Source organism: Calliphora vicina, chromosome 5 (assembly GCF_958450345.1).
Source record: "Calliphora vicina chromosome 5, idCalVici1.1, whole genome shotgun sequence".
Lineage (NCBI taxonomy): Eukaryota > Metazoa > Arthropoda > Insecta > Diptera > Calliphoridae > Calliphora > Calliphora vicina.
The window spans coordinates 102,618,937-102,640,853 of NC_088784.1; the positions used below are offsets into that span (position 1 = coordinate 102,618,937).

A 21,917-nucleotide genomic window follows, 5' to 3' on the forward strand; every position below is an offset into this window, starting at 1 on the left:
TTGTAATTTGTTTTAGACTTTCTTTTGTTTAAAAAAAAATAAAATTTAGTTACAAACGTAATATCGATTGTCTTCCGGGTTAAGTGGGTTTTAAAGCAAAAACAAAATCTACAACAAAAACTAAAAAACAGCAAAAAACAAACATTTTCACATACATAAGCAATGCAATACATATTTACATATAGATGTATATAAAAGAACGATGAAATAAGACCTAAATTGTCGAAAAACCCCAACAACAACAACTACAACTTGGTATATAGACAGCAAGAATGAACGAACAAAAAAATGAAAACATAACCTTGTCCTAATTAAAAATTGTGCAATAAAATCAAAACAAACCAACGAATACAACAAAAAAAATGAGAGATTTAGAGAGAAACTATTGAAATTTGTTTTTGTTTTGATTTGACATTTTCGTCAAGAATTTTTAATCATTGTGAATTTCTACAAACAAAACTACATATTGAAACAATCACTGAAATTTATTAATCTATTAAAAATCAATTTGAATATTTTGTATGCCATTCGAAGATTGAATACAACTGAAACAAACACTATTGTCCGGAAAAATTATTAAAAACACAAAGGACTTCGACATAGTCGTGGATTTTTTTTAATATGAGGCTGTTTCTGTGTCTTTTAAAATAAAACACAGGTTTTTTGCTAAAAAATCATTTAATTTTTCAACAAAGTCTCCTTTGAGCTCTATGCACTTTGTCCAATGTTTCTTCAATTTGGTTATCCCTTCCAAAAAATAAGATTTGTCGAGGACAGCAAAATAGAAATAGAAAATAACTCGAATCATCAGAGCTATGTACGAGGATGCAGAACTATTAGTTCTTCACAACCATTTCACACAAACGCTGGAGTAAAACAAGGATGTCCCCTATCACCTCAGCTATTATCTATAGTGCTGGATGACATCATGACCGAATTATGTTCAGAGAGAAGAGTAATAACATGGAGCCTATCACGCCAACTCGAGTACTTGGATTATGAGAATGATATAAGATCTCCAAAATGCAAGCAAAGATATATGATTTGGAAAGATTAGCACGCAATGTTGGTCTTGAAATAAATATCAAGAAACAAGCTATGAGAATCTACAAATGTAGCACCGATAACATCATGCTACAAGGCCAACCAGTTGAATACGTAGAAAGTTTTTCTGCTATCTAGGCAGTCCAGTATGAACAAATGGCGGCGCTGAAACAGTCTCAATAAAGCGAGAGCGAAAGGAAGACTACAGCTCACAAATATCCAGACGAACTAAGCTTAGAATATTCACCGCATGTGTAAAGTCTACTCTGTTGTACGGAAAAGAAACTTGGTTAGTATCGAACACCATCACGCTAAAACTACAGGTATTCATTAACAAGTGCCTTAGAATCATATGCTGAATATTCTGGTCTAACAACATCAACCAGATGGATCTCTGGAACCTTATAAACGACGATCCCATACTAACACAAATAAAACGTAGGAAATGGAAAAAGAATCCTGAGAGTATAACAAGTATGGCGCTAGAATGGAACCCTCAAGGTTCAAGAAGCCGTGGTAAGCCAAAGAATACATGAAGACGCACGATACTCCAACATCTAGGACAGTGCAATCTTACATGGGACGACGCGAAAACAACTGGAACAAATCGTGTAAGATGGAGATGCTTTGTGGAGGGGTAATAGAGAAAAAAAAATCAAAATATATCTTTTTTGTGAGATGAGTTAATTTTTGGATTCAAATCTCTTTCCGCCGAGACATTTCTTCAGGTTTGGAAACAAGAAATAGTCACTCGGGACTAAATCCGAAGAAAAAAGCGGAAGAGGGCACATTTCGTAAAATCCTAATGGATTTTTGCCATGGAAACTAGACATGTGTCTACCCTTTAGTGCACCCGATTGTGAGCAAACGCGGCAGCCATCTTGAGAAAAGCTTTCTCATACCCAAGGGATCATTCAAAATTCAAACAACTGAGCATGTGAGAAGGCTATGGCTTCTACAATCTCTAGCACTTTCAATCTCCTATCGGCCAAAATCATATCGTGATATCTATTCAGTGTCATCCGTGCTTGTACGGCCACAACGAAATTCAGTAAACCATTTTTTTACCATTGAAATTGATGGTGCAGAGTTCCCTTAGTATTTATCAAGATTGGCCTTTATTTGAGTGATGGCCTTTATTTGACAGGAGTCAACGGACGGAGAGCCGGGAAATTAAAAAAGTGGCGGAGTTATTGACACACCCTCGTAACTATGCTATTTATGGACCCATTTGGATGATCTTGAATACCAAAATTCTCATGAAAATCGCTATCTGGTCAAAAAGTGAATGACAATTTTCAATATAAACTTTTTTTGAAAACTATTGGATCTGTCGCAGATAAGTGAAAGTGAAAATAATCGTATTTTCCAATTCGCAACATTTTGGTTTTGCTTCTTCAGCTTTCGTAAAAACGTTCTGCACTTCACATTTATACAATATAAGTTTATTCAAAGTATTGGCCATTGTTAGCTATGACCTTTTCCCATCATTCTGGCAACATATGACTCCCGAACCAAAATAATTGCTCATCTTTTGAGGTCAAGAACGAATCAAGCCAATATGGGATACTCTGTTCCAAAGTGAACCGTATCCCAGAGAAAGCGTTCTGCATCGAATGAAACAAATATTAGTCGAACCGGGCACGGCCAGGACTATAGTTTTTAACAGTTGCTGTTGAAAATGTATCCGAGCGTTGTCATGATGGAATATTAGGGTATCATGTCTGGCCGCATATTTTGTGCGTTTTTCGGCCAATTCTAGCTTCAAACGAATCAGTTGTCTTCGGTACAGGAACCATGTGATGGTTTCCCTTTTGGTCCCTCCAAATACAGAGCATTACTTAAGCGTCATGGATATTTGACTTTGGTAACGATTCGGGTGGTTGACCGGGCTTCACATACGATCTCTCACGCTTCGTGTTATCGTAATGGATCTATTTTTCATCACAAGTATTGATTCGGTGCAAAAATTATTTTCTAGGAAACATTTTGAAATTGCTGCTTGAGTAGCTCCCAATGATTTTGCAAGCTCTTGTTGAGTTTTACAATAATCTTCATGGAGTAATTCCTCAGATTCTTGGTCTTCAAACTTCTTTGGCTGACCTGGGCGATCTTTGTCTTCCGTATCAAAATCACCACTTTTGATCCGCACAAACCATATCTCGCACATTGAAACCGATGAAACACATTCACCAAAAGCTTTGGTGAGCAATCGGTCAGCTTTAGCGACACATTTTTTTTTAAATTAAAGAAGTAAAGCAAAACTTCCCGCATATGAAGATTTGTTGGCATAAAATTCGACATTTTCGAAGCAAAAAAATTTGTTTCATTAAAAAATTAAAAAAAACACATTTTTTATTTAAAATAAAAAAATTTTGAAAAAAAAATGTTTCGCTAATAAATTAAAAAAAAAAAAATTTTAGAATAAAAATTATAAAAAATGTTTGAAAAAAGCCATATACATATCTATTTAGAAGTTGATGATTTATTTCCACTTTTGTTCAAGTTTTTTTTTTTCTATTTATTCATAAATAAATTTTTATTTTATAAAATATATTTAAAAAAAAAAATAAAAATTTCATAAGATTTTTTTGGATTTGTTTTGGAGTTTGTAGTGTCAACCACTACTTAATGTCCTTTGACAGCAAAGAAAATATCCTTAAAATAAGTTTATTTTTCCAAATTCGGTGCTGTATTTGTCCTATATTTGCTGCACAACTAAACCTTTATCTCAACATTGTTATTAGCATTTTCGATAAAAAAAATAGTTAATATTAAATAAAACATAGATATAAAGTTTATCAAAAAAAACCTTTATTATCTCATTATTTACATGTGTTTGAGTTTTCACCAGATAACAGCTTAAGTTCCGGTTTATTGGTTCTATTTCATACTATTTTAATAATTGTAATAATAACTAAAATGTAACCTCCCATCCCTTTAACTGGCATATAATCGATTAGTCAGTCCGTCATGTCCGTCTCATCACAATCACAATAATATGAAAATGCATTAGATAATTGGATATTTACTCAATCAAGCCATTCATTCAGTCAGTCAGTCAGTCATTTATTTACCTTATCGTTCAACATTTAAATCAGAAACAAATACTGCACACTCCCCGACACACACCACACACACTGAATAAAACTTTCAAAGACAAAGGGTAATGTTCGGATGCGATGTTTGTGATATCGTACAAAGAGATATTTAGACAATCAGTGTGCATGTAGAAAAGTTCATATCATAGTAAACAAAAATAATAAAAACAAAATTAATAAATTACGTTTTAACAAACAACAACAAAAAACAAAAACAAATGATTTCAATAATTTTCTTGCTAACAATGGCGTCAAATTTATTAACGTTTTAAAAATATTTTTTTGTCAAACAGTTTGATGCAATTACTAGCATTGATTTTAGGAGTTACACAAAGAAATTTTCTTTAAAATTTTGAAAAGTTAATCATCAATTGGTGATGGGATTTATGACTTTAAAATGCGCGATTTACAATAGATGACGTATCTTTTGAACGCGATTTTTGTTTTTAATAACTTATATGTCATTTTGAAGGTTACAGATCTGTCATTTATTCTCACTAGTTATTGAACATTGTAGTGTAAACAACAAAGTTTTTTTTTGCTTTAAAAATGTAGAATTTTGTCTTAACAAAACGTTATATACGGGAAGTTTTGCTTTACTTCTTTAATTTTTAAAAAAAAGTGCTTACTTATGGTGAATGTGTATCATCGGGTTCAACATGCATGTGGAATGAGAGAGATGGTTTGTGAGCTTCAGAAGTGGTGCTTTTGACACGGAAGACAACTATGAACCAGGACAGCCAAAAAAGTTTGAAGACCAAGAATTAGAGGCAATACTCCATGAAGATTTGTGTCAAACTCCACAATCATTGGGAGCTACTCAACCAGCAATTTCAAAACTTATGCAAGTAGTAGAATTCATCCAAAAGCAGGGAAATTGAGTACCATACGAATTGAAGCGAGAGCCCTTGAATGAAGATTTTTTATGTCTGAAATGCTGCTAAAAGAAAATCATTTTTGCACCGAATCATTCGCGGTTATGCTTTGTGTTTTACGCCTACGACAGTTTGGTACTAGATTAAAGATAAAATTTAACCTGTTTATTTAATCTAGTACGAAATTGTCGTGGGCGTAAAGCACATACGCCAACCGCGATAAGGGTGATTAGTTGCGATGAAAAATGGATCCATTACGATAACCCGAAGCGTTAGAGATGGTATGTGAAACACGACCAACCAGCCGAATCGACACCAAAGCCAAATATCCATGGCGCTAAGGTAATGCTCTGTATTTGGTGGGACCAAAAGGGTCCTATCTATTATGAGCTGCTGAAATCTGGCCAGACCATCACAGGGAATCTATATCGAAAGCAACTGATTCGTTTGAAGCGAATAAAACACCCAGGCACGAACCTTAATATTCCCTCATGACAAGGCTCGGCCACATGTTGCAATACCTGTCAAAAACTATTTAGAATGAAGTGGTTGCGAAGTTTTGGCTCACCCACTTTATAGTCCAGACCTTGCCCCTTCCGACTACAATTTGTTTCGATCGAAGCAGGTATACGCTTCACTTTGGAACAGAGTAGCCGATATTTTCCTCAAAAGATGAGCAGTTCTTTTGTCTCGGAATCCACATGTTGCCAGAAAGATGTGAAAAGGTCATAGCTAACAATAGCCAATAATTTGAAAAAATTTATATTGTACAAAATTTTCAAAATAGAAGATAAACATAAACATATCTCCGGAATTCTTCCGGCTCGGTTGCAATTTAAAATCTAGAAAATCGATCCACAAATGGCTGAGATATAAGGAAAAAACCAGGACAACCTCAGTTCTTGACCTATATCTGGATGACAAAGTCATTAATATAGACAATATGGATATCTAATGATAGATATTTCAAAGACCTTTGCAACGACGTATATAAGACCATATTAAGTTGGATCTAGAATGGGTCAAAATCGGAAAAAATATTTTTTAATCCGAATTTTTTTTCACCAAAAGTTTTTTTTCGCTAAATATTAAAAAAAAAATTTGATAACACAATTCAAAAAAAAAAATTAAATTTAAAAAAACAATTCGAAAATTTTTTTTACAAAAAATAAAAAAAAAACATTGGAAAAAAAATTGTTTTATTTTGAAGTATAATTTGGTGAATGGTATATAAGATTCGGCACAGCCGAATATACCTCTCCTACTTGTAATACCCTTCACCATCGTGAGAAGGGTATATATAAGTTTGTCATTCCGTTTGTAATTTCTACATTTTTCATTTCCGACCCTATAAAGTATATATATTCTGGATCCTTATAGATAGCGGAGTCGATTAAGCAATGTCCGTCTGTCTATCCGTCTGTCTGTTAAAATCAATTTTCTGAAGACCCCAGATATCTTCGGGATCCAAATCTTCAATAATTCTGTCAGACATGCTTTCGAGATGTTTGCTATTTAAAATCAGCAAAATCGGTCCATAAATAACGGAGATATGAGCAAAAAACCGGGACAAATTCGATTTTTGACCTATTTTTGATCTATATACAGTGACGGACATTACAATAGAATCACTACCAATATTTCATTTAAAACCAGGAGCAATCATAAGGATTGGTGTGGGCCAGAAAATATAAAAAAGTGGCAAAATTTGTTGTGGACGGACGAAACGACCATTAATTTAATTGGTAGTGATGATAACACATGGGTTAGACGTCCAAAAAATGGCAAAAACCAAAAACGTTTAAACATGCTTGGGGAAATATTATTATATGGGGAAGCTTTTCTTGGTATTGCGTTGGTCCAATTTATTGGATTAAAGAAAATATGGATAAGCACTTGTATGTAAATATTTTGAAGAATGTTATAAAGCCACATGCAGAATGGAATATGCCCTTAAAATGGCTTTTCCAGTAAGATAATGACCCAAAGCACAAGTCAGGTCTTGCCAAAAAATGGTTTTTATATAACATAATTCATGTTATGGAATGGCCGTCTCAATAACCAGATTTAAATCCTATGGAAAATAGTAAAAGACAAAATCGGACATGAAAAATTGAAAAACAAGGAAGAACTTTGGCAGAAAATTCAGGAAATATGGTATGCAATTTCCCGATCTACATGCAAAACTTTGTTAAATTCAATCCCCAAAAGATTTGATGCTGTTATTAGAAATAATTGATATGCAACAACATATTAAGAAAACAACGAATTCTTATGATGATTTTTTATTTTTAATCATTTTAAGACTGATTGATTCTATTTGAATGTCGCATATTTTATTTAGTCTTTTAGATTTGACATCGTTTTTAACATAAGAATGTGTTATTTTTTTATTTTATTTTTTTCTATTTATTGTTTACGTTATGATTATTAATATATATGATTATTAATATATAATGAACAAATTTTAAATTTTCCAGAACGTGACCTACTTTGATAATCAAAATAATAGTGTTAATGTGATTATTATAAGCAGTAATTTGTTTTTATGTTAAAACCAATAAATTTTACCACTTTTTTAGAACGATCTCGGAGTAATGATAACAGATGATGATTTTGGTACCCGAACGCGACATTGGAACATGAACAAAATCAAAAGAAAAAAACAGTTAATAGCAGGGACATAACAGGGACACTTCATTTCATTATAGTAATTTGTTGTTGACAGTAAGATTTAATGAGATAAATACTAAATGGAAAATGTCTTTAAAAGTAGCTAAGAGCAATAAATTTTATATTTTATATTTTCAGTTTTCAGTTCAATTTTCTCATAATAACAATTCAGATTAGCTACTTTCAAAAACTTGACTTGTTTTTGCCCCATTTCAAAAATATTTAATGGCAAAATTTAATCGAAAATACTTTAAACCAAAAAGTTATTTAGGGATCATCGTACTTTTAGGTCGTCGCGTGTGGCCATTTAACGCCAATAAACTTACAGATTGTTTACTTAAAATTTTAAATAAAACTTAAACCAGATTATTGAACTTTAAGTTTTTGTTTGCAACAAATATTCGTCTAAATATTTCTTAACCATAGAAGACATCAATTTACTTTTACTGCGCAAAAAAAAGTTTAAAAAATGAACAAAGGACCATGATAAAATGGTTAAACTATTTTTGTAGACAACAAAAAAATAATTCTAAAGTCATTGAATGCTATAAGAAGCTTCCATCATGGACCCTACCTACAACTAATCAATATGAACACCCGGCATCTTTGTAAAATTCAATCACTTTCGTTAACTGCGTTCACATTACTACATGCTTGTTTGTATTCAAACAAACATTCGTAAATTCCCCAGTAGAACGTGAAACTAACAAAGAACACAACAAACAAAAGGTTGCAAACTTGTAAAATGCCAACCAACTTTTTGTTTATGGATGAATGGATGGATGGTCGGTCGTGTACATTTAGTAAATATTGTCGGAACAAAGACATTTTAAATGTTTGTAAACATGTAAAAAAAAGAAATAATACAACATATAGATACAGGAATATATAAATAGGGATAACAATGGTGGATTATAAATGTTGCCATGCTGCACAAAATTTTCTCTAAAACTTTAAATTAGAGTTTACAAAAAATCGAAAAAATTAGAAATCATGCTGGAAGTTTTTCGGTTTTGGGTGATACTTTAAACAGGTATTTATTGCAACATGTGGCCGAGCCTTGATCATAATAGATAGGAGCCTTTTGCTCAAACCAAATACAGAGAATTACCTTAGCGCCATGGATATTTGGCTTTGGTGGCCATTCGGCTGGTTGGCCAGGCTTCACATTCGATAATCTTACCCTTCGGAGTATTGTAATGGATCCATTCTGGGTCTTTAAACTTCAATATTAGTTTGTCATTCCATTTGTAACTACTATATTTTCAATTTGAGACCCCATAAAGTATTCTGGATAGCTATAGATAGCGGTGTCGATATAGCCATATCCGTCTGTCCATCAGTATCTTAAATTCAACTTTCCTTAGCCCCTAAATAACCTGTATAAATGATTCATACATCAATTTATCCGATATAGTCCCGGTACGATAGCTATTTAAATTCGGCAAAATCGTCCCACAAATAGCTGAGATATAAGCAAAAAAACCACAACTACCTCGATTTGTGTCATTAACATAGACAATAAAGATATCTAATGATAGCTATTTTAAAGACCTTTTTAACGATCTATATAACCCCATATTAATTAGAACCTATGAGTCAAAATCGGCAAAAATATATTTTGATCGAATTTTTTTTTTCAGAAAAATTTTTTTTCCATAATTTTTATTTCAATAATTAAATTTGTTGCAGCAAACTATGTTCAAACAAAAATTTTTTTCACCAAAAAATATTTTCAATCGGGTCAGCACAGCCGAATATAGTTCTCTCTCTCTCTTACTTGTTTAAAATTATATTATTGGCAAGCTTTCATTTAAGATATTTTATGATCAATTTAACTCTATTATAACAGAATTTTGATAGTTCAAATATCGGATATTAAACATTAAGAAAGACATTTGAGCGACCTTCAGTACCTTTTAAAAATAAATCGTTTTTTTAAAAAACCAAACAAATTATTGATTTTAAGTAAATCAAAGAAAAGTTCCTGGTAACCTAAAAATTACTTATACAAAATTGACATTATTGACTTCCTTCTGCACTAAACATGGATTTTACGCCTTTTCTTCAACATAATAGGGAGGCAGTATTTATTTATTTTTTTGCATTAAACGATGCATTTACCTTTTCAAAACAATAACGCTCAATAACTAATTTTTTTTTTTAGTTTTGTTGCTTGACTGGTTTTTGAAATAAACGATTCAAATTGAATTGAATTTGAATAGGAAAAATGAGAAAAGGGACAAAACTCCCGCGGAATTTTTATTCATAATTGGGCTGATAGTAAATGTAAGTATAGCGCCATTTTTATTACCTTTTAGCATTAAAAAAAAAACATTAAAAACAAATTTATTTATTTACAATTAATTATTTTTATTTTAGAGCATGTCTCAGCTCATATTTAAATTTTATATTCAGAACTCTATTAAAAACTTTATTGTGGGAACAGTTTTTACCTGATGCTTATACGTACATTTTACAATAAAATTCAATTAAATATATTCAAAACTTGTTTCTCCTTTAAAATTCCATAATCTATGATTTTTCCTTAATAAAAGTTTTGGTACCGAAATTCGGCCCATTTTTATACCCTTCACCTTCGTGAGAAGTTTATCATTCCGTTTATAATTTCTACATTTTTCATTTCCGACCCTATAAAGTATATATATTATTGATCCTTATAGATAGCGGAGTCAATTAAGCCATGTCCGTCTGTCTGTCTGTTGAAATCAATTTTCTGAAGACCCCAGATATCTTCGGGATCCAAATCTTCAATAATTCTGTCAGATATGCTTTCGAGAAGTTTGCTATTAAAAATGAGCAAAATTGGTCCACAAATGGCTGAGATATGAAGAAAAAACCAGGACAACCTCGATTTTTGACCTAGTATATCTGGATTACTAAGTCATTAATATAGACAATATGGATATCTAATGATAGATATTTCAAAGACCTTTGCAATGACGTATATAAAACCATAATAAGTTGGACCTACAATGGGTCAAAATCGGAAAAAATATTTTTTTAACCCGATTTTTTTTTAAAAAAAGTTTTTTTTCGCTAAATATTAAAAAAGAAATTTAAAAAACAAAAAAAAAATTTAAATTCAATAAAAAATTAAAAAAAAACAAAAATTTATATTTAGAAATTTTAAAAAAAATATTTAAAATTTTTATTTTGAAGTATAATTTGGTGAAGAGTATATAAGATTCGGTACAGCCGAATATAGCTCTCTTACTTCTTTAATGTATACTGGTGTTTTGAAATTCCGTAAAAATGATTCTAAAATTCTAATGTTCAAACTAATTCAAAATTGTATTTGAAAGATATTTAAATATGGAAATAATTCACGATTTTAGTTGGTATTCATAACAAATCTTCATTTCTTACAGGTTAATAATACAAAATGTTCATAAACTTCGTTTTTTTACTAATACATTCTCACTACTTAGGGTTTTGACAACTGAGTTAGGTCTTTGGTGTAACATTAGGCTGAAAAAGTAGTACTATTATATAATATTTATTTCAATACTGAACAAAATTTAATTTTCCGTCCACGATTCATTAAAATTCACATTTAATTAATGAACATTGTAGGTATTTCGATAAAATGAAAATCTTCAAATATAAATTCCTCCACACCTGCGAGAATATCAAAATATTGGCAACTCTATATTATATTAGCCTATAGGAATAAGAGGAATAAGAATAATAACCACAAAAACAAATCACATAAAAATACTTAAAGGAAAATTGCAAATTAAAAGTATGAATGAAAATCTAAGAAGGAAATGAAAATGACAAACACAGAAAAGTAAAAAATAGATACTAGATATAAAATGGAACAAAAAAAAGGATTAAAAAGTATCTAGATAAAATTGTTATACTCTTTTTTTCTAAAACAAAATAAAACATGATAATAAATAAAAATGGCCAAAATATGATAAATGAATAAGAACTTAAGAAAGACATAAATAAATAAATACATAATTTAAAAAAATGGATTAAATCAGAAACTTACATCGTTACGTTGATTTTGATGCGTGATGGTTTTTCCAAGAGAATTCATGGTTTTCGATTTAATTTTACATGACATTTAAAACAAACCCAAAACAAAAAAATAGGTAGGTATTTATTTTGCGTTAAAAGTAACAAAAAAACAAACTAATAAATCAAAAATAATAAAAATAAAGAAAGAACTGAATAATCAATGATAGCCAACATGAATAAAAATGAATTTGATTTATTTCATTAGTTTTTCTTTTTAGATTTTTCAACTTCTACCCACAAATTGTATTATTGCACTCAATAAAAATTTTCTTTTAAATTGAAAACCACAACTTTTTTCTGTAATATACAATTCAATTAATGAACTGTTGCTCTGCTCTGCTTTATTTATTATATTATTATGTATTATCTTTTATGTTATTAATTTTTTTTTTTATTTTATTACAACTTTTCTTCAATGACCGACACAATTTCATTTATTTATTTTTTTTTTGTAAATGCGTAGTTAAAGTTTTGTTGCAATTTGTTCGCGAAACATTTGTAGCTGTTGGTTGTGTTGTTCTTTTTCGTATCCACACAAAAGAATATTATATTCTCGCTTCTTTTTCTTTCATTTAATTTCACACTTTTTTTATTTGTTAATTTAAATGATTATTATTTTCCTTTTTCTTGCTTTAAACTCAATTGTTAATTTGTTTACAAATCTACGCGTTATTTTCATCAACCACACTTTAACTGCACTTGTATAAAACTGATTCGAAATACAACAAAAACAAACTGTTTTAATACAAAAAAAAACGTACGTCTTTTCTTCTTATTGTTGTTGTATTTTATGTTAAATTAAGAAGAAAACACAAACAAACACAATTGGGAATTTTGTTTTGTTTTATTTTGTTTTGTTTTATTTGTTTCGTATCTCTTTCTGTTTTTTTGGTTTTTATTGGGGGGACTCTATAATGCTGCCAGACATAATATAGCGGTTACACTATAAAAAAAATAACGGTAAAACTATTAAACATGATGTGGAGCTCCTGCCCTTGTTAAAGAGTGAACGAGCAATTTAGTAGCAATATATTTCAAAATTGGAAAATTGCCTACAGATAACGTTTAAAAGGTAACAGTAAGGCTATTTGAGATTATTTCGCTAATGGTATTATAGTGATTTATAATTTAGAATTATTTATATAATATCGGTAACGGTATTTAAGGAGTAACGGTAATTGCAGTTATTTCGGTAACGGTAGCCAACCTTTTAGATTTATGAACGTATTTTCGTTTTGATGTCGATACTTTCAAATGCGAATAATTTGCCAAATTTTCCAAACCAAATAAAAATGTCATAAAATATAATAAAAAATTATATTTCATATTGTAGCCCCACGTCTTGAGGGGCCATCGTTTTGTGTGCACAACAAAAATATCGGCAAAATTACAGCCTTAAATTTGTCCAAGTTCTTTTATGTGGAGAAAATGTATCGATGTGCATGCTCAAACAACAAAAAAATATTTGTTTAAACTAATCTTCTGACGATAGTATTCAAACAAGTAGGAAAGTATGGTCTGTCAAGCCCGAGAGCTATGACTAATTATGGACCGATCGCCATGAAATTAGGTCGTGTGATTTATGTCTATATGAAAGTTATTTTTGTTGAATTTTATGTGGATACCAACATTTTTAAGAGACTATGCTTGATAAAGTGATTTTGGGAAGCAGCCCAAATATCATACCTGCCTTGGTTAAATAAATAAATTTAAAAAAGCTCAAAACGGTAAAATAATTTAACTATGAATTGAATTTAATATTATAAATTTAAGTCAAAAAAAATCGTGAATTTCCCCTTGATTGTTTAACCTTTAGATTATCAACTTATCGTCCCTCCCTCTTGATCCTAAAGCCTATATTTTCAGATTATCCAAAAATTTAAATTAATCAGTCATCCCTAGCACTTGTGACCTATGCCTCCAATTTACATATCGATAAAAAATATAAAAATATCGAGGTTGTCCTGATTTTTTCCCAATATCTCAGGCATTTGTGGGCCGATTTTTCTCAATTTTAAATAGCAACCGAACCGGGTCTATAGCGAATATATTGATGTATGAATCATGCAAGTTATTTGACGGCTACGGAAAAAATACTTGTTCTATAAAGTTTGTTGTAATGGACTTTAATTTCGCTGTTAGTGCTCGATATAAAGCATAATTCTACATCATTAAAAACAAAATTGTGTTAATTTATGACAATCTTGAAGTAAATGAGCGATATTTATGTTTAATAAAATTTTATGAAATCATGTAAAGAAAATTATCATTGATTTGAGTTAAATTGTTGTTGTCTAGCTTTAAAAAAAAACATTTTTACATTAAAAATTTAAATACTATTATTAAGAATAAATTATTTTATTTGTTTTCAGTTTTTATTAAGCAAATATATTTTTTAAATTAATTAAAAATAACGGTCTAATTAAATATCAAAATATGGCAGCTATTCCATTCCCTGACATAAACATTAACTAACAATGTGGCAACTTTTATTACTACAAAATACAACCCTGTTCCAACAAAGTTCAAACAAAAAAGGAAAGAGAAGAAGAAAAAGAAATTGTAGAAAATTTACTTTGTGTGACACATTCCAAAAGTGTTTTTTGCAAGAGTGGGACTTAATTTTAATATTTCACACACAAATTTTATTTAAACAACAATAAAAAATGGTAAGTTTGAATTTAAATATGATAAAATTAATAATATTAATTAAATTGTTTTTGTTTTGTAACTAGGCCAACTATTCCGAAGATCAATTAGCTGGTAAGTTTTATTATTTTTAAAGAAACTTGTAGATAGTTTGTAATAAGTTTTAGAGGAGTCTGGTTAAAGTTCTTGACAATTTGGGAGTTGCCGTGAACAAGTTTGTATGCTTTATTTGTTCATTGATAGGGCCCGTCTTCGAGTGCAAGAAATATTAATGGAAATGAGTCATTAAGTAAAAAATCGAGTAAATATTTAATAAGAAAAAAAAAGTAAACAATGGATAAAAGTTTTGCATACAAATTTTGTTTGTGTGTTTTCAATTTTCGGTTAATTTGGGTGCCAACTCATCTTGTGTTACAATATTTTTAGTACTTCATTCAATTGGGCATTATTTAAGTGCCTAGATATTGTGTTAACTCGGTTAGTCATCGTTTTATTTATTATTTTCTTAAATAAATGATAAGATTTGTAGTTATTTGTTGGTTCAATATAGTACTGTAGCTGCTATTAGAACAAACATTATTTTTGAAATGTTTAATCATTTTCCTATAACAATTTAATTTATAGGTTTTTCTTTTGATAAACTACCTATTTACGATTTGGAAAATTGTAATTTTTATTGTTGTTTTGTAGTAATTTATGTATTGCTTATGGGGAGAACGTAGATAGATAGGTAGGCAATAGCAGTGTTTACCTTAAATGGTAATGTTTACTTACCACAGCTTGTTTTTGTCTCTCATATGCATGAGCTATTACTCCCAGTCTCTTGTTTAAATAAAATGCTAACAGATGCAACTTTTCTCATGTTATCTTTATTTTGTTTTTCCTTTTTTTGTTTTAATAAAACTGATTTTCTTTAAATATTATGCAATTGATTAATACTTGTATATTTCTTTGTATTATTGCTTTCATATCAGTGTATTTTTATATAGATTTAACTGGTAATCTAGAAATTCAGTTTGTTATCAATAAAATATTGATAATATACTAGAGAATTTCACCTCTAGTTAGTAAAAGCAGATTAATTATGTGTATTTGGATTTTCTTTTATTATTATTGTATCCAAGTACATCTATGAGAAAAACAATCTGTAATCACTAGGAAATTTAACTTCTAACTTCAATCACTTCCATGAAAAAACCTTAAGAACACACCCTTTCAAATAAAATTTGCGATTATTCAGTTGTATTTTTCAGTTCATAAAGAGACCTACCTATGTATAATTAATGTACAGCCCAATTATGAAAAAAATCCACGGGAGTTTTTCCCTTTTCTTTTTTTAACATAGAATTTTAATAGGAAAAATGAAAAACGGGAAAAAAAACTCCCGTGGAATTTTTTTCATAATTGGGCTGGTAGCCTAACAAATTCTTTTCAGAATTCGGTTCGAAATTGTTTTAGCCTTTTTGCATTTTCTTCGTTCAGATTCTAAGACTAATTAATGATGTAAATTGTTTTTCATGCCCTCTTTTGGTTTACATGTTATACACCTAGTAATAAAAGTCACGCGGATATGAAATTATCTTCGTTCGTCCAAAAATCGCCTATTAAGAGAAAAATGAGGAAAACCGCATTGCTGTTAAATTAAAAAATAATTTAACATGACAGTTTCCATAAAAAAATTATATCTATCGTAATTGGCATTTCCAGATCGAATAATTATTTTGGGAAATAGATATTTAAGAAATTGAGTTCCTTATTTTCCTATCCATTTTTTGATCAGAATAGCATCGTAGAACCGACTTTACTTAAAATTGTTTACTCAATATTCTTGTAATGTAATATATGTAATAACAAATTTATTTAATAATGTATATTGCGAAAATGTTCAACAATACGTGTTTGCCATAATAAATTTTAATGCATAAATTTTCAATGTTAGTCGAAGTTTTTTTTTACCATAAATGGCATATTATCAACCCAGATTTCGTTTGAGAGTCTCTCCAAAAATGAGCATTTGATAATAACAACAAATACAATTTAAAAAAAACTATAAATTACAGTTTCGAAAGTGGTAGTTTATATTTACTTTAAAAAAGGGGTTATAAAATTGAAAGTATTTTATCAATATAAGTTTGCCATAAGAGTATCCCATGATGTATCTATATTCTGGATCGTTATCGATAGTGATGTCGATATAGCCATATCCATATCTTTCTGTTGAAATCAATTTTATAAAGCGTCCCAATAATTTAGAAACATGATGTAAACATCAATATATCGTGTACAGTCCTGGTTCGGTTGCTGTTTAAAATCGAGAAAATTGGACACCTGAGATATTTCATCGAAATGTTTGTTCCAAAAATTTGTTTTCACTGTTTTTTGTTTTTAAATTTTTATCATAAAGAAATTCCAAAAAAATTTCATAATTTTTTTTAAAAATTTATTTTTTTTACCAAAAATTTTCAATATTTATCTTAGTATACTTTGGTGAAGGATATTTATTGGGTGTATGACTTAAAAATACGTCATTTTTACAAATGTTTAGCTTTTATTTGATAAGTACCCCATGATGTATCTATATTCTGGATCGATAGTGATGTCGATATAGCCATATCCATATTTTCTTTACCAAAAATTTTCAATATTTATCTTAGTATGCCTTGATGAAGGATATTTATTGGATGTATGACTTAAAAATACGGCATTTTTACAAATGTTTAGCTTTGATTTTGAAACATTTGTACAATATAAATTTATTCAAAGTATCGGCTATTGAGAGCGTTCTGCATCGATCAAAACAAATAGTATTCGGACGGGGCAAGGTCTGGACTATAAGACGGCTGAGCGAAACTTCCCAAATATAAATAGTTTTAACAGGTATTGCAACATGTGGCTGAGTGTTGTCATGATGGAATATTACGTTTTCATGTCTGGGCGTTTTTCGGCAAATACGAATTTCAGCAGCTAATAATAGATAGGATCCTTTTTCTCCCACCAAATACAGATCATTACCTTAGCATCGGATATTTGTCTTTGGTGACGATTCAGCTGGTTGGCCGGGCTCACGTACGATTTTTTACGCTCCGTAATGGATCCACTTTTCATTGCAAGTAATTATTCGGTGCAAAAATGATTTTCGTTTTTAGCGTACACACATAATTTCGATTGATTGATTTTATATTTTCGTAACAAATTTCAATACAAATTATTACCAAAAAAATTTATTGAAAATTTTTACCAAAAAATTTCATTGAAAATTTTTACAAAAAAATTTCATTGAAAATTTAAAAAAAAATCATTGAAAAAGTTTATAAAAAATTTCTTTCGAATTTTTCTTACCAAAATATTTGGTTTAAAAAAAAATAATAAAATTTTTTCCAACAATTCCACTTAAATTTTTCACAAAAAATATTTACTAACTTTTTGTTGATATTTTTAAAGAAATGAAAATTTATTATGTATTTCGCTCCTCTTCGTAAACTACGCCTTTTCCATTTAATCAAAAATATCAATATACAGTACGTTTTACTATCATCATCGTTAGAGGCATTTAAAAGTAGAAATCAAATAACAACAACGACTACAACACACACAATAATATTATTAGACAAATTTGGTATACAAATACCAACAAAATCAACCAACCAACCACATTTTCAAACGAATGAAATACGAAAAACGGCGATTGTTAGATACATGGTTGGCAAGAGACGTTTAAACCACTAACGGGGTAAAGATGAAGCTTTAAATAAACTTGCCACAATTGCGGCCTATTGTATGACATGCAACACAACTGAGCTTTAGTTGTTATTGAATTATTACCCCGTTAAATTGTGTTTTGTGTAAACTAAAGACACAATAATAATAATATAAATCAATTTTATAAGTAAATTTAATTAATTTAAAAAATTAACAAGAAAAATGTTCCTTTATGAGGCTCCCACAAAATATACCTTTAGCACGGTTGAAGGTTAGTGCTCAAGGATGAATTTAAAAAGAGAAATGTCGTGTTTTTTTATTACGAAAAAAGTGAAAATTCGCTAAATGTTGGATTTGTGCATTAATTTAATTATAAATGTGATTTCACTAAGTCTAAGTTTAATTTGTATAGAAAATATTGAATACTTTTTAAAAAATTTGTTTTAGTTTTTTATAAAAAAAATTTTGAAGCTAATTTTTTTAGTTATAGAAAATTGTGAAAATTTCATTTTTAATTTTTAATACCAAAAAGGGAAAATTTGCCAAATGTTTGATTTGTACATTAATTTAATTATGAATATGATTTTACAAAGTTCAAATTATGAAGAAATTTATAAAAAAATATTGCGAATTTTTACCAAAAAAGTTCATTGAAAAAAAATTTTAAATTATAACTTTTTTTCGAAATTATACTGAATTAATATTTAAAAAAAAAAACAAATTCACTGAAAAAAATGTTGTTGAAAAGCAATCGTAAAATTATATTATTCATTCTTTATTTAGTTAAATTTTTGGATAAAAATTTAACTAAATAAAGAAAGTGCTTTCTACAATAATAAATTTCATTCTATACTCTTTTTCTCCTGTTACAGAATTCCAAGAAGCCTTCAATCTATTCGACAATCGTGGTGATGGCAAAATCCATGTCGGTCAAGTCGGTGAATGTCTACGGGCCTTAGGTCAAAATCCCACCGAATCGGATGTAAAGAAATGCACACATCAATTGAAACCCGATGAACGCATCTCTTTCGAAGTCTTCTTACCCATTTATCAAGCCATTTCCAAAGCCAGATCTGGTGATACAGCCGATGATTTCATCGAAGGTCTGCGTCATTTCGATAAGGATGCCAGCGGTTTCATTTCATCGGCCGAATTAAGACATTTACTCACCACCTTGGGTGAAAAGTTAATGGACGAAGAAGTTGAACAGTTGTTGGCCAACCAAGAGGATTCACAGGGCAATGTCAATTACGAGGAATTTGTACGCATGGTTATGAATGGTTAAATACACATATTAACAATAAAAGACAGCCGATAATGGAGAAGCCAAATATCAACTTTATATTTGTTATTTATACAACAACAAGCCCCTACAACCACAAACGTTTTTTTACATTTTTCATTCCTTATAAATAAAGTTTTTTAATCCCAGAAAAAAAAGTAGAACATGAAAAAACATATAAATTTCGGCAACTAAACTTAAGTAGCAACCAATTTACTTCCTAAAAACCTTTCCACATTTAAACAAAAAAAGTATTTCGTAGAGTATTTTTTGTCAAATAATTTATTTCTTGTTTGCATTTAAAAAAAAAATTATTTAATTAAAAAAAATTGCCTCTTTTTAGCGCAAGTGTATTAAACTTTTTTTTCAAATTTTTTTTATATAATTATTATATGTATGTATTTTTAAAAAATATATTCACACATCTTATAAACAACATATTTTTTACTAATTTTGTAATAATAATGTAAAAACAAAAATCTACTTTTATTTCAAACGAAGCAGAAAAACAAAAACAACTAAATCAATCAATTTTATTCGCTTTTCCATTTTTAAAACTCCCATTGCCAATTAGTATTACCATTTAAGTTTAATTCATTTAATTCTTTATTCAACTGCAGGCTCTCATCTATATTAAACAATTAAAAAAGAGAAAAAAAAACAAACACAAAAATAAAAAAACTTTTACACACAGAGATAATTGTTAAAATTGTTTTGTTAGCCACTCACCTCTTAGTTGATCATAGTCCGATAATTGCATGCCGAAACGTTGGGTTACATCTAAAATACTATTATGGCGACATTGTTTGAAAAATGAATGTGATAGTAGTTTTAAGGCCGACCATCTGTTGCTAGGTTTCTTTTCCATACAAATTTCGGTGAACTGATGAAATTCATCGGAAAACATGCGTTGCAAATAGATTTGCTGTGTTTCGGCAGCTATGGTTGAATCGGTTTTATTGGCAGTGGCAATGATTTCTATAAAATAAAGAAGTTTAAAAAAAAAATTCTTAAAATTAGAGTTTCGAATTGAATAACTAATACTTTAAAATAGAATTCATCCATTACTGAATTCATTCAATCTTTGAATGACTAAATTTCAATACGTTTGCAGTACTAAGGAAGTAATGAGTCTATTATGAATGGCAACTGAACCAACGTTACGTTGTCAGTTTCCAAAATGGTATTACAGATGGAAAATGAAAGCTATCATTTACGGTTATCAAATTGTCACCAGAAATTTGTGGTTGCACTCTGACAACGCAACTGAAGTTCGGTTGGTGCAGAATGCTTAAATTCCCCCTCTGCAAATGCCGTTACTTCTAAGATACCTCTATCGAAATAATCCATACTAGTGTCACCGTTACCTTTTTAACAGTGTCTAATCAGAAGACAACCTTGATTTGCTTTCAACTTACCTATCATTTCATCCACGGCTGGGCAAGTGGAACGATCCAATAATGTCGGCACATTCCCTCTTATCTTCTCTGTAAACATAAATGTCGGTTGGGAATCAGCAAATGGCTCCACTCCATTAGCCAATTCACAGCACGTTATGCCAATCATGTAAATATCCGACTTTTCAGTGTAACCAATAAGATTCTGTTCTAAAACTTCGGGTGCCAACCAATTTAAACTGCGTATGCTGTGAGGAGGTAGTTGGTGAAGGGCAGTGACACGGCCACCATGTGACATAAAGCTAGTACAATCTCGAAAACCGGTCAAAACCGCTTTCGTTTGATTCAGCAATATGTGACTGGCTCTTACGGAACGATGTATATAACCGCGACGATGTAAATACTCCAGACCCGACAACACATCACGCATTATCAATGCTATAAGAATCTCTGGAAAGCCTGTAAAGATAACAGTACTCCAACATTTTATAGTAATGCTCACACTTTTAATTATCTTCTAAGGGGCTTGCCTGTTAGAAAACAATTTCTAATGGTATCCCGGCAACTGCCAAAACACATCAGTGGACTTATTACGCACAAATCAAACTCCGTTACAAATGTTGTATAGAATTTGTGTAGATTTGGATGACTGAAGTGTCGCATGGCCAATACCTCATCACGTATGTTCTCTGCCTCCGCTTTGGTCGTCCTCTCCAAATGATACTTTTTCAAAGCTACATGATGATCGTTGGGCAAATATTTTGCCATATACACTGTGCCGTTGGAGCATTTTGCTAGTTCTAGTTTTATGTCATAATCACGTATATTCCAGCCAAACATTGTCGACATTTGGTTGGAATAGAAAACTCTATATCAAACAAAACCAAGTGTTTGTATAAAAATAAATAAAATTGTATATTAATTTACAAATAGATGCTCGAAATCAGTGCGAGAGAATTAATTAATTAATTATAAAACAATAACAATTTCTTTCTCTTTAAATGTCAAATTTAGTTGGGTTGCCGGTAGTTATAAGACTGCCAGATTTGTTTTATGTTTTTATCAACTGTTGGGAATTTAACTCTCACAATACGTTGGTGGTAACACCGCGGATCACGCCAGCTGCTGACGTGAGCAAAACCATTTT

At 30.1% G+C, this 21,917-nt stretch overlaps 2 protein-coding genes across 2 annotated transcripts; one reads left to right on the forward strand and one right to left on the reverse strand.

Moving 5' to 3' along the window:
• Positions 1-14,277: 14,277 nt before the first annotated feature.
• On the forward strand, positions 14,278-19,852 carry Mlc-c (Myosin light chain cytoplasmic). The gene is made up of 3 exons (XM_065512541.1): positions 14,278-14,412; positions 14,479-14,506; positions 18,964-19,852. The coding sequence occupies exons 1-3, from the start codon at positions 14,410-14,412 to the stop codon at positions 19,374-19,376; spliced, it is 444 nt and encodes a 147-aa protein (XP_065368613.1). The 5' UTR covers positions 14,278-14,409; the 3' UTR covers positions 19,377-19,852.
• On the reverse strand, positions 19,628-21,710 carry LOC135961070 (putative serine/threonine-protein kinase STE20-like). The gene is made up of 4 exons (XM_065512540.1): positions 21,301-21,710; positions 20,792-21,229; positions 20,103-20,351; positions 19,628-20,001 (listed from the first exon to the last, which is right to left on the reverse strand). Exons 1-4 carry the CDS (start codon positions 21,617-21,619, stop codon positions 19,925-19,927), a joined length of 1,083 nt encoding a protein of 360 aa, XP_065368612.1. The 5' UTR covers positions 21,620-21,710; the 3' UTR covers positions 19,628-19,924.
• Between the last annotated feature and the right edge of the window lie 207 nt (positions 21,711-21,917).